We start from the raw sequence: 14,481 nt of genomic DNA on the forward strand, positions 1-14,481 counted from the left end.
ATGTTAAGACTCTTAATCTTCGATGGGAGTTAAGACTGTGACAATAATGTTGTGCTCTTTTCCCCTTCTCTTTATTCTTTTTAGCCTATTTTTAAAAACATGGTTTTTAAAACTGATTTTAGAGAGGGAAGAAGGGAGAGGAAGAGAAAGAGAGAAGCATCGATGAGAGAGAAACATCAATCAGCTGCCGCCTGCACGCCCCCGACTGGGGATCGAGCCACAACCCTGGCATGTGCCCTGACTGGGAATCGAACTAGCGACCCTTTGGTGCTTGGGCCAACGCTCTAACCATAGAGCCACACCGGCCAGGGCTCAGATCAATTTCTTTATGATTGACATAAAATTCACATATAAAAAAATTAACTATTTCAGAGTCCAGTTGAAAGTGCAGAATTCAGTGGCTTCACAGGGCTGTGTAGCCATCACCTCTGTCTCGTCCCCAAACATTTAGTCAGCCACAAAGAGAAGCCAGCAGCAATGAAGCAGTCCCTCCCCACCTCCTCTTCCAGCCCCTGGCTGCCCCCGTCTCTTCCATCTCTAAGGACGGTTCAGATGAAGGGATCGCACGATAGGGTGTCTGGCTTGTTCACTCAGCACAATGCTTAGGTTCATTGTTGGAGTGGGTGTTAGTTCATCACTCCTTCTTGGGGTTCAGTACTGCTCCGGGGTACGGAGGGGGCACATTCTGTGTGTCCACTCACCAGCGATGGCCACTGGAGCTGTGTCCACCTTTTGGCTGCCGTAGCTACTGCTGCTGTGAGCAGGCACACGTGGGTGTTTGAGGACCTGACGCCGCTTCTTTTAGGCCAAGATCGCTTACTTCCGAATTCTCTCAGACCTGCCCACTGCCCTCCACAGCCTCTCGTCACCCTCGTCCCTCCCTGCACGCTCGCCGGTGTGTCTGTGACCTCGCTGCCCTGCTCCACCCTGCACTCCGCACGGAGGCCCCGCGGCCTTTTCTAATTCCAGGTCTCTTGTTCACACCGCTCAGGGATTTTGTGGTCGCTCGCAGGATAAGGTACAAAGTCCTTTTGGGGCACGCAGGGCCCAGCACGGCCAGATCTCTGACCCTCCCTGTACACCCATCTCATCAGTCTGACCCTCAGCCTCTGTGCTGCGGCCACACTGACCTTTCTGTCCTGCAGACCAGCCGTGCTCCATCCCACCACAGGCCCTTTGCACGTCCTGGGTTGTAGGCTTGATCCCTGACCCTGGTTGGGGCATGTGCAGGAGGCAACCAATCGATGTGCCTCTCTCACATGTTTTCTCTCTCTCTCTTCCTCCTTCCCTTCCACTCTCTCTAAAAACCAATGGAAAAAATACCCCCAGGTGAGGAGTAACAAAAAAACTGACTTGGGCAATGGCCTCGATGTTTAAGCCGAAGCAGAGGAGCCACTCCTTCCACCCAACACACAGACACCAGGTGCTCCAGCCGTGGGGCCCGGGGCCAGGCGGGGAGCAGGGGCCGGGGCCGCCCCCTCGGGGACCTGCCACCGGCAGTTTATTCCAGCGTCCCCTCCGCTCGGTCACTGAGCACCTGGGAGAGGAATGTGCAGCCCAGTCATTTCTGGAACGTAGGCTTTTCAGAGCTCAAAAAAGACAGTTTGGGGACAAATAAAACAAGCACTTCTTCCCAAATTAGGCATAAACTTGTGAGTAATGATTGAAACTAATTATTCCAAGGGGAGGCAAGTCTGAAAATAGCCGCGCATTTTGGAGGGTTCGGGGCTATTTTCGGCGAGCGTAGGAAAGCTGCAGGCAGAGCCAAGCGCCCCGATCCCAGCAGAGGCCCTGGGGTGCCGCAGCAGGGCTGGCGCCCGCGTGCCATTCCACGGATGCCGATGTTTCCACGTCGCTTGAGAAACGTGCCAACAGTGAAGGCTGAGGGGTCGGCTTCTCATTGGCTCTTCCTAATGAAATGCTCACACATCCAACAGGGAGCCCAAGCACGGACGCCACATTTTACCTGCAAGCAGATGTCCCATGTCACCCCCGCTCGTCAGATGACGGTGACTCATTTCCTAAGACAAACCGCAGTGATTTAGCCAACCATACGCTCGCCTTTCTAGAGTCTTCTCCCTCTTTGACAACGCCAGGGGAGCAGGCTGACGCACAGGTAAGGTGGGTGTAGACAGGGGAAAGGGCCTCTGAACCCACATGAAGCCTCCCACGGGGCAAGTGATCAATCAGAGCATTTCTACCCTGAGGTTTCAGATGAGGCAACAGAAAGGGCGAGGACCGGGAGGAGAGAGAGGCCAACACATTCGGGTAGGAAACGATGGTTTAGCTACTTAGTCCCGGAGAGAACAATGCAGGAGCAGAACAAAGCTGGCCGTTTCCATCAGCTGCCCCTCCCCTCCCAAGGGGACACCCGCATAGTTTTAAACCCCAGACACAGATCTTCTCAGCCCATAAACACGAGGTCACTCTCAGACTCACGTCAAATGCAAGACTCCCAGCATTTCCCACGCGTGTCTGCGAAGAACCCCGAATTCCTTAGGAGCCGTCCCATGGAACAGTTGGTGCTCACAGACCCTCGGGAACTGGCTGTTTGCCCGCTGTCAGCTCTTCTAAACGGCGCTTTCGCAGCCTGCCTTCCTCGGAGGCAACAATCTGCACATAGCGCCAGCAGAGCCTGGGTTGCGGACTCATGCCTTGTTTTGTTTTGAGTTGCATGATGCCACACCCTAGTCTTGAAAGCCTGCGTGTTTCCTACTTTATTGGGGCAAACCATGCAGACTTGGTGTTCTTTTCTGTGCAGGCAGCCAGGGATGGTGGGGGCGGGGGGACTGTGATTTTTTGTCCCAGACACCTGATGGCCGCAGGAGCGACAGCCATGAAACAGCGCCCTCTTCCTGGGGTGTGCAGACACGTCCTGTGCCCAGGGCAGAAACGGAGAGCCAGCCCCCAGCTATCTTCCCGCAACCGCCCTCTCCCGTTACATTTCTGCCAGAGGCATTTAAAAATAGCCCACCTGCCTGACCTTAGTTTCACAGGCTTTCCGGGCTCCTTCCAACATTCTGGGAGTAGGTGGCACGAAAGCAAACAGGACAGAAAGAAGGGACGTATCACAAAACCAAGTGGATGAGAAATGATGTACGAATCAGATCAAGAGTGTTTATCCGTCCGCTAGGAGGCTGGCCGCGTGCCAGGCACTATGCATGCTCCTTACACAGGTCGCTGCTGAGACTCACACACCGGGCCCTGCAACGGAGGCATTATCCCCACCGGAGAAACGAGGAGCACGGGGCCGGAGGGATTAAGATCAGCCAGAGCCAAGTGGCCGAGCCAGGACCCCAATCCCAAATCTATCTGACTCCATTATGCCACTCAGCTTCCCGCCAGGTGACTGAGCAATATGATCAAACTTGTGTTTTAGAAGAGTTACTCTGGCAACAATATAAAGGAGGGACTGGACAACAACAGTAAATCACAGAGCCCGGCTGGTGTGGCTCAGTGGTTGAGTGTAGACCTATGAACCAGGAGGTCATGGTTCGATTCCTGGTCAGGGCACATGCCCGGGTTTGGGGAGTGATCCCCAGTAGGGGTCATGCAGGAGGCAGCTGATCGATGATTCTCTCTCATCACTGATGTTTCTGTCTCTCTCTCCCTCTCCCTTCCTCTCTGAAATCAATAAAAATACATTTTTAAAAAAGTAAATCACAGAGACCAAATAGTAATTTCATTTTTCTTTCTGCCTTCACATTTTCTAGAAATTTCACTTTTCTGGCCGTAATATAAATACTGATTAATTGGCTTGAAGTTTATCCATGTAGAAGACATGCATTTGTGCATGCGCACACACAGTTAATTCTTTTTCGTAAGTAAAAGCTGATTAAGTGCTGCTCATAAATAAATTAAGGACCAAAACAACATTAAAAAATGTCCCTGCCACATCTTGAACCGATGCCTAAAAATACTTGATTCTTCGTCCCCTCTTATTCTCAAATGCAACCACTCAAACTGACTGCACCACACACGTGTCTGGATAACAAGATGCGAAATGAACAATCAATATGCAGCAATCTATTCCTCAGCAGGGTGCTGGCCAGGTGGAGACAGGGGGGCAGACCAAGCTTGCTGGGTAGAAACGATGAGCACTAACACAAACTACAGTCTCACACCCTTATCATCTGGGGTAAAGGCTTTACTGATCCCCCAGGAGCTGGTGTTAATGGTGGGGTTCAGGCAGAACCCCAGAACGTGGCCCTTTCCTTCCAGGTCCAGCCCTTCAGCTGGCAAATGCTGAGGATCTTGCTTTAGTCCCGGGCACTTGTCCCTGTGGATTCCCGGAGCTGAACACATCAGAGGGGTGCTTTGTGACTCATCACGATTCTATACCGCCACTTAGACAAATCTCTTACTTGGCCCGGGGTGTCGGAAGCCAGGACAGGCATCTGGGAAGGCAGGTAATTCTGGAGGGACTCACGAACGGGGAGCGGCTTTGCGGTCCCTGGCTGTCCTTCCCCACCTCATTAATTCTGCATGGGAAAGTCAGTCTGTATTTCATGACAAGAGTTTGAAGGGACAGGCTTAGGGCAAGGGAAGGAGTGGGGAGGTAGCCCAGGGCAGAGTGTCGTAGGGAAACCACGTCCAGGATCTAGAAACAAGTCTTGGATTCTGTTCGCAAGGGGTGTCAGTACACGTCAGCACGTCTAGGCAGACAGATCAAAATCTCGGGAAGCAGGTTGGATGCTTTCCCGGGAGTTTCAAATCTCATTAAGGCCTCAACTCACCCTTTCAATGCCACCCACACCGTCTTTTATCACCTGTAGGAATCACTCATGCTAAATGGGTAGCTAACGATTTGATAGATCTCTCCATGGAATCAATTTTTGTCAGAGCAAGCCTTCCTGACCAGCTCAGTCATCTTACCTGCGAAGAACATCAGCATAAATGTTTCCAGTCATAGAGCCAAACAGTTGTACCTGCCTGCCCTTCTGTGTCGTTTAAAATGACAAATTAGCCCGAACTTGGCTGAACACGAAGACGTGCTCTCAAGAAATGAATGAATCATTCATGAAAAGTCTCAGAATTCTGTCAAAAAATGAATTGAAAGTTCTCTCATACCAACTCATTGTTAGCATTTCCTGATGAGAGAAGCATTTGAGGGTGGACCGAACAAGACAGGAAATTGCATATAACTCTTGTCACCATGGCAATGTGGGTATTTCCATGAGGTGGTGGCCACAGGCAGCACTTTGAAAGGGAATGCAATGAGTTGGACAGATTTTCTTTCTGTTGAAAAGCAAAACAGAGTCAAGAGACTAACAAGGCAGGAGGGAGCAGTGCTTAGGATATACCCATGGCCAAGCAGGGCCTGTCCAGGACTGGAAAAACCCAGGGCAAGCCCTCCTTCCCCTCTTCCAAGCCAATAAATAGTCTAGGACAGCAGTTTTCAAACATTTTGACCATGACTCACAGAAATAAAAAGTTTTTATATGGCAATCTGGTTAATTGTCTGCCTGCCAACTATGTGTGTGTATGTATCCTATATAATAAAAGGCTAATATGCAAATTATCCCCTCGGGAGTTCAACTTCTTGCTATGACATGTGCTGACCACCAGGGGGTAGCGTGGAATGAAGGAAGACCCTGGCTAGCAGCCAGCAGCCGGGGAAGGAAGGCCCCAATTGGCCCTGATCGCCAGCCAGGCCTAGGGACCCCACCCGTGCATGAATTTCATGCACCAGGCCTCTAGTGTGTGTGTATATATGTGTGATATACATACATACATATATCTATCAATCTACCTACCCATCCATCTATCCACTCATCCATCCATCCATGCATCCATCTATCCACCCATCCATTTGTAAACATGTATAATGAAACAAATGCTAGTTGCAATTTACTGAATTGATTTAATAGCATATAATTTGAGAATCAAAATCCGGTATTTCTTAGTACAAAGTCCTTGGTCTTACAAGAATAACATGATGCTCTCTCCTTCTCATTCTCTCTTTGCCAGATTATGTGAAATGTTTTGTTGGACTTTATGTAAAAAAAGCCTTCAAAGTTTCCTCAAACCAGCTTTGGGACACGGAGTAAGTGTGAGTCACTCTTCAGAAACCCAGTAAATGAAATACCCCTTCAGTAAACACGGTGCTGAGGCATACATCCAGCTTGCCAGTCACCTGCTCCCAATGTGATTAACAGCTGAATGTGCATCCACAACATTGGCCAGAAGGCAGTGGAATGACATATTCAAAGTGCTGTCACCCAAGAATCTGAACACATGGCAGATGGATGACGGGAATTCACGTGTTTTCTGTTCTAAGGCTTGTGGACAATCATGAGAATTCTTTTAAAAGGTATTAGCTTGTAAGAACATGTAATAAATACCTTCAAAATGCAGTGGGTGTTTAATTTTAAAGCATGCCTTTAACATTTATGTGAAATGTTTTTTGTACTCGTTCAATAGAAACTTATCTAGCTACTGGGTAAAGCTAGCAATAAACTACTGGTCCGCAATGTGTTAGGTTCAGAAAAACCACCTTTCAAAAAGGAAGATGCAATGCACCCCCAGACAAACAAAACTGTAAGAATTAGTTGCTAGCAGACCTTCCTTATAAGAAATATTAACATTCTTTAGACTGAAAGCAAGTGACCCCAGACCAACTCAAATCCTCATGAAAAAATGAAGAGAACCAGGAAAGGTAATTATGCAATTATACAAGGCAGTCTAAGCGCATATTTCCTCCTTTACTCGTGTTGTATAAACAACATGTACACGTTGTATGACTGGGTATGTAACATACAGAAATGGAATATAGTGGACAACAGCCTGACGGAGATGGGAAGGAGCAAAGCTGCATTAGAATAAGAAAGTGATGCCAGATGGCAACGTGAATCCACAGAAAGAAGGAGGGAAAGCCAGAAATGGAAAATCAGAAGGTTAATGTAGACAACTCTATAAATATATGTGTGCTTTCTCCTCTCATCTTCTTTAAAAGATGGGAGAATACATAAAGCAATGGTTAGAGCAATGTATAGTCAGGTCCGTAGCATATTTAGATGTAATATGTGCACCAACAGCATAAAAAGGGGAAGCGGGAATAGAACCACTTAGGAGTCATGTGTCTATAGCTCACTGAGATAAGTGAGAGTAAATCTGATGAGTGAAGATGCATATGTTAAACTCTAGAGCTACCACTAAGAAAGTAAAGAGCTCAGAACTTTCAGAGAATAAAGACAAAGTTATGAAACCACCAAGGACGACCTCCCGTGGAGAAGACGGCACTCAATTCAGACTCTCCGAGTGCAGCAGCAACCTGGATGAAACAAGTTCCAGGCGTGAGTTCTTTCCTGCCCACTCCTAAATTCACAGCATTGTCTCTAAACGGCTCCAAAATTTTAAAAAAATATTTCCAACCTAAATTCATTAAGTATTCATCATAAAAACACATACACCACAATTACACAAAAAATGAGCAACTGGATTATATAAATTTTCACTTCTAGGTAAAATTATTTCATGATAATTTCTAATGATAGAAAGCCAACATTTTTTTAAATGACAATGTTTGGGGCTTGGTTGGAGGTCAGCTCAAGTAAACCATGATTTATTGGAGTCATACGACTTCAAGCTCCCAGGAGTTACAGGCAGCCGGGCAGGGTGAGAATTCACATTCAGAGAACTACAAGCTCGGGAGAGAAGAGAAAGAGCACAACAGGAGAAAGTAGGACAAGCAGTGACACATTCCAGGTTCTGGGCTAAATGCGTCCGAAGTCACCAGTGGAGGACCTGATGCTGGAAGAACGGGGGTGCAGACATTCTACCCACCAGATGTCCCCTCAGAACAGCCACTATGGGATCAAACCGCAGTCACAGCATGTAACTGAGGGCTGTGGTTTCTGCACCACTGGGGCGTGCGCGGTGTTGTCTCACACCGACTGGGCCCTGACCACACACAGAACGCTCCCGGTGTCCCTGGGCTCTCTGTCCCTCTCTGAGGAACGTTTCTGCACGGGGCTACGTTCTGTAGAGGACTGAAGCTATGACAGCTTTCCTGGGTGGAGAAATGAATCCTACCTCCACAGCGCCCAGAGCTGGGAACCTGAGGGCTCCATGGAGAAGCTTCCGGAACATGTGAACTCCCCTGGCAGGCGGCTCAGCTGGTTGGGCAAGGGGGACACTTCCACTCCTTCGGCCTCTGCCTTCTGCCCGCAAATGACAGTTCTAATGGGATGGTCTGGGCGGTCCCCCCAGCTCCGACATCCTGGGATCCTGTCCATGCCACTCAAATGCATCTCCATCGCTTCACCCCCGTGGTGTGCAGTGCAATTTAGGCCCAGAGTCAGCTCTCAACCGTCACACAGGCTAAGTTAAACGGAGTCCAAATCAAGGGGAAACACTCTGGAAGCGTGTACTGCAACCACAGAGCCAGTGCTCATGTATGTACACGTGTGTATGCTCAGAAACACCATCACCAACCGCAGGTACAAGCATCCTGAGGTTCTTCACACGCATCTACGTGACAATTATCTACCTCCGATTTCCTTCTGAAAAACCCTCAAACCTATTAACTTCTAACTCCACTGAGTGAACCACAGCTCCTGGGTGCAAGTACCAAGTTCAGTGGGTCCAGTCCAGCTTGCTGGTGAAGTGCACACACTTTATTTCACGCATGAAGCCCCCAGAAGACTTAGCAATTAATTCCCTGCTCCACCTGCAGAACGGCTAGACTAAGAGCCAGACATCAAAGCTGAAAGTCTGGGAGAAACATCTGGCAGCAGCAGGCATGAAAGACTGGCAGGCATTTGTCCTAGACAATTTGGCAAGCGGGGTGAGCGGGGGACTTCTTTTTAACATCCACTAATGGCGACAAATCAATCTCAAGTTGGGCTCCTCAAGAGAGAAGGAGGAGGAAGTTATCAATGGTGACGATGATGACATAAGATATCAATGGCCACAGCAGCAGCAAATCAGCAGTAGTAGGAATGGAATTAGCCACCATTGCTCTGGTGCTTACCATATACATAATCCCTTCTAGCTCATACATTATCTCACTTAATTCTCATGAAGTAGGTATCAGTGACACCTCCCACCCCCATGCTATAAAGAAACCGAGGCTTGGCAATAACCCGCCGAGGAAGTCCCACAGCTAGGAGACCGCAGAGTGGCCTCACCCCCATCTGTGCAGCCTCAGAGCCCGGGTTCTAGAGGACGGAGATGGACGCGGTCAGCTTTGATGGACGGCTGAGTCGTGGCCTGCAGAGGCCGGGGAGCCTGGAGGGGGTGGGGTGGGAGTGGCACAGGCAATGGCCATGAGTCGGGCAGGTCGAGGGCTGGCTGGGCCAGTGCTCTGCCCTCTGGCCCTTCGGGGGGGGGTGACCTCCAGCTGGAGGCCACGGCCAAGCTATTGTTTGCAGCTTTGCAGGAAGCGGGTTGAAAGGCCGTTGAAAAATGATCTTACTAAATCAAGCTGCACCAATATTTTTATTTCCTTTCATGCAATGCCCTGTTTGAAAGGCATTAGGTGGGCCTGTTTATAAAGCCTGGGAACGAAGTCTGTGTGACTTCAGTTCAGGAAAACAAAAGCGTCCTGCCCTGAAAGCAGAGAGGGCAGCTTCCTTCTCAGAGCAGGTCCTTGCTCTCGGCACCTGAGGGATGTTTGACAAAAGCCCTTCGGATCCCAAAGGCGTCCTCAGAGGATGCCACGGGTCCTGACATTTATGTGCATTAAACCACCTTCTTGTGGGTCTAAAAGTTTAACAAGAAATTGGTAGACAGACTTAAGATGATTAGCTGTAGGGTTTATAGCTTATTGTTAAAATATTTTTATTGATTTCAGGGAGGAAGGGAGCGGGAGAGAGATAGATAGAAACATCAATGATGAGAGAGAGTCATGGATCGGCTGCCTCCTGCACGCTTCCTCCTGGGGATCGAGCCCGCAGCCTGGGCATGTGCCCTGACCGAGAAGTGAACCGTGACCTCCTGGTTCCTAGGAGGGGGTCTGGGCGGGGCCCGAGAATCTGCATTTCTAACTGCTTCCGAGGCTGCTGGTCTGCAGGCCAGGCTCCGGTAGCAACGCTCTCGGAGTTACCAAGAGCTTTTCCTGGTGGGTCCCCCACTTGTCCAGGTGGATAAGCACCTGTAAGTCCCGAGGTTCCTGTAAACTGGTGCAAATCAGGTCTGTGCCAGGTCATCTTCCACCTGCCACTCACATGCAGCTGGCCACCACGCCAGGCCCACTGGCTGCCTCTGGACTTCTCTGAGGTGTCTGCTAGCTGCCTGGCACGCAGAGCGCGCCACAGAGGCCAGCAGTGCGAGCGGCTGAACTGACGCACACACAACACAAAAGAAGGAAGAAGGAAGCGGGCCCGTGCCCATTCAGACCGTCGTGGAAAGCTGTCTGCCGGTCACGTAGGGAGACAGGGAACGGTCCAAAGCCACGGCCAGACCTGGCGAGGAAGAGGGAGGTGGGGGAGGAGGAAGGAGAAGGCACAGGAGCAGCAGCTAACTTTGGGGGGGGTCAGTCAGCGCCAGGGGGGATCATGTCAACTGTCTACTTAGTCTTTTCTTTTTTTTTTTTTTTTTTTTTTTTTTTTTTTTTTTAAATATATTTTATTGATTTTTTTTTTTTACAGAGAGGAAGGGAGAGAGATAGAGAGTTAGAAACATCGATGAGAGAGAAACATCGATCAGCTGCCTCCTGCACATCTCCTACTGGGGATGTGCCAGCAACCAAGGTACATGCCCTTGACCGGAATCGAACCTGGGACCTTTCAGTCCCCAGGCCGACGCTCTATCCACTGAGCCAAACCGGTTTCGGCTACTTAGTCTTTTCAAGACCTCTGTGGGCTGGGGATTACAAGGATTTCCACTCTACGGACTGGGAAACCGAAGCACAGAGAGGATTAGCAACCCCGAAATAACACAGTGAGGAAGGAGCCTGTCTGAGCCACACTGTACGCCCCGCCCCAAGCAGCCCTCTTCTCTGCCGGACCCCGCAGCCCTTGGCTCCCCAGATGGGCTTCTCTGTGCGGCCCCCCAGATCGGATAGTAACACAGCTCCAAAGACCTGGCCGATGTTTTCCTGCTGGTGTTTTCCGGCCTCCGCGTGTTTACCAACTTGGTCTGTTGTTGTGTTTTTTTTTTTGTTTTTTTTTTAATCAGAAGTAAAACCAGGAAGTGCAGTGACTACTGAGAAGAGACTTGTTTTAGGAGAGGTAACTTTTTCAAAGTTTCAAGCCCATCCAGAGAAACTTCATGCACTCCTGGACCTAGTGCGCCTTATGGCTGGGTGCACATTAAGAATTCATATGTAATTAAGAATTAATAGCTAAAAGCCCTTCCGCTACACTCACTCATCCGGGTGTCCTGCCGCCTCTGAGCTCGGGCAGGCAGCACGCTCCTTGCTTTACCCAGAATGGAAACGAGGCTGAGGGACGTGAGATTCAGAGCCTGAGCCCAGGTCCCCCACCCTCTCCCTCACATCATGGCTTGATGCCTAAAAACTTAATTTGCTTCAGTGTCAACCTGCCATCCAACCACTAATCCAAACAATTCTATGAATAAAATATCACTTCAGTGCTTATCTCTCTAACCACTTTAAAAAATAATTTCATTGATTTCAAAGAGGAAGGAAGAGGGAGAGAGAGGTAGAAACATCAATGATGGAGAGAATCATTGATCGGCTGCTTCCCGCACACCCACCACTGGGGATCAAGCCTGCATGGGCCCTGACTGGGAATCGAACCGTGACCTCCTGGTTCATAGGTCGACGTCAACCACCGAGCCACGCTGGCTGGGCTCTAACCACTTTCTCTTCTGTTGACATTATTTATTCTAATTAACACCTGTAATCACATAGTTAGGAAGAGGCCTAAGCTCCCGAGGGGAGCAGCTGGGTGTGCGTCTGGGGTATGTGAGTGGCACTGGAGAGACTGACCCCCTTGGCAGCTGTCCAGCCTGCTTTTGGGAGCCCCACCCGCCTCGCACACAGACCTCAAACCCCCAACCGGCCAAGGGTCCCAGCTGTGTCTTGACGAACCTAAAAGCCGAGGTACACGGGTATCTCTTCCAGGGCACAGTGCAAACCTTGGTTTGAGGCAGGGAGGGGGTTCCCCATTCCTTAGAAGTAGCCCAAAAAGGGCCTCGAACTCATGAACTGGTCTAGGAATTAGAAAAAGCATCAACTTTCGAAATGGAACCACGGGATTCAATTCCTTCCTCCGCCACTTAGCTCGTCGCCTCGCTGGGCCTCGGTTCTATCATCCACTAGCCCAGGGGATGACACAGCAGAGATGCAGGGGAGTGGCTGTCACGGACCCTGGCACTCGGGTGGGGTCCGGAGCACGGCGGCTGCCCCAGAGCACGGCCCACGCGGGAGCCTCTGCCCTCACACAGCCCCGAAGGCGCGGTCTGCACGTGTTAGCAGCATAGGAGCAACGTGGGGGCTTTGACTACAATTTTTCGTGGTGCACTGACTGTTAGGATCCAAGTAACAGCCCAGCCTTGCAGCCAACTCCCTCTCTGATGACAGGGAGTTGCATGTTTGTTTTTTTTGGTGTGGGTGTGGGGTAGGAAGAACAAAACATTTACCTTTTCCAGGGCCTCTCTGTCAAGGAGTTCTTGCACAGCGAGAAGCTTGATGCTGTAAGAAAATTAAAACCACACTTGAAAACAAACCATTTCATGTCAGCGGGCATCAGGCAGGTCACAGGGCAAAAGGCTGAAATTTCAGCCGCAATTCTACGTCCCCTCCCCTCGTACGGCGGCCTTGGGTTTGAACGGAAATGACCATTGCAGAGCTGTTAAGAATGTTTCTAAAAAACGTCCATCCGGGGGACACATACGCAGTGGAATATCGTTCAGCTTTACAAAGACGGCAACGCTGGCCCTCGCGGGGTTGGCTCAGTGGATAGAGCGTCGGCCCATGGACTGAGAGTCCCGGGTTCGATGCCAGTCAAGGGCACATACCTCGGTGGCAGGCTCCATCCCAGCCCCAGTCTGGGCACGTGTGGGAGGCAACCACTCGATGTGTCTCTCTCACATGGATGTTTCTCTTTCTCTGTCTCTCCCCCTCCCTTCCACTCTCTCTCAAAATCAATGGAAAAATACGCTCGGGTGAGGATTAACAGAAAAAAAAAAACACCCAAAAACAAAAACAGGAAGGACACTCTGGCCTGTGCTACATGGATGAACCTTGAGGACATTATGAGGTGAAATAAGCAACATAGACACAAAAGACAAATCCCGTGTGATCCCACGCCTCCGAGGTGCTTAGAGTGTCACATTCACAGAGACAGAAAGTGGAGGAGGTTCCCAGGCCCTGGGCGGGGGTGGGTGGGTGGGGGTTAGTGGTTCATGGGGACCGAGTCTTGGTTTGAGATGAGGACACAGCCCTGAAGATGGATGGTGTGATGGGAGTGCAACTTCAATCGCTGTACTGTTGATACCACTGAGCTGTACACGTATTCGGAGTTTGCCGACCACTGGCCTAGAGTGTCACATTCACAGAGACAGAAAGTGGAGGAGGTTCCCAGGCCCTGGGCGGGGGTGGGGGGGTGGGGGTGGGGGGGTGGGGGTGGGAGTTAGTGGTTCATGGGGACCGAGTCTTGGTTTGAGATGAGGACACAGCCCTGAAGATGGATGGTGTGATGGGAGCGCAACAAAGCGAGTGTACTTCATGCCACTGAGCTGTACACGTATTCGGTGCAAGTTAGAGTGAAGTTTATGTCATGTACATTTCACCCCAAAAATTCTGAAAGGAATTGACAGCCGCTCCTTGTGAGGAACCTGATAAAGTCGGAGGACTATAGATAAGGACACCGGGGCCATGATCAGTGGCCATCTTCCCCGACGGCCCTCGGAGGATGACAAGAAAGAGCGAGACCACTGCTTACGGAGGCCTGCTCAAGGGCTCGCTGGCTCACTGCACCTGGATCGAGCCCACCGTGCGGGGGTAACCGGGGTACACGCTGACTCTGACTTGCTCCCCGCCCACAAGGCGCTCACGGCCCCTTGGAGGCCGTAGTCCGACCAGAATATGGTGGCGTACAGTGTACCAAGGGGACGGCCGAGGCTCAGAGAGGAGCCGGCCCAGCTGAAGTCAGGGAAGGCTTCCTGGTGGAGGGGCCGGTAAGCTTTGCCAGGGGGAGGGGCCGGGGAGAAGGCGCCCCACAGAGGGCCAGCCGAGGCACAGGCGCCAAGGGGAGAGAGAGGGCAGGGGGGACACAGCCCACCCGTTTCCAGTCCAGGGCCAGAGCCCAGGCCGCAGGCAGCACCTCCGTGAGAGACTTCGGAAGTGAATGGAGGTTTACAGGGGAGGTACTTCCCCGTCTGTGAGGAGTGGCTTCTGCAGTGGTCAGGTCAGTGAGCAGGCAGCCACGGTGGGCTCATCCGCGCAGGGAGGAAGCTGCAAGCTCGGCGGGGTGCTGAGGGAGGGTCAGCTGTTGATGGTGTCACCAGCTCCCTCTTCACCCTGCTAATCTGCTTATGGGTCGCTGGGTCCCTGTGCCCCCCCCCCCCCCC

The 14,481-nt window shown here is 50.8% G+C and overlaps 1 protein-coding gene across 1 annotated transcript in view; it reads right to left on the reverse strand.

The window, feature by feature from the left end:
- The window catches only part of EEPD1 (endonuclease/exonuclease/phosphatase family domain containing 1), a 70,192-nt gene that overhangs the window by 12,853 nt on the left and 42,858 nt on the right, over nt 1-14,481 (reverse strand). Inside the window, exon 3 of the mRNA XM_006085425.2 lies at nt 12,550-12,601. Within this exon, the coding sequence (XP_006085487.1) occupies nt 12,550-12,601 (52 nt within the window). The remainder of the gene's footprint in view (nt 1-12,549; nt 12,602-14,481) is intronic.

Source organism: Myotis lucifugus, unplaced genomic scaffold (assembly GCF_000147115.1).
Source record: "Myotis lucifugus unplaced genomic scaffold, Myoluc2.0 scaffold_18, whole genome shotgun sequence".
Lineage (NCBI taxonomy): Eukaryota > Metazoa > Chordata > Mammalia > Chiroptera > Vespertilionidae > Myotis > Myotis lucifugus.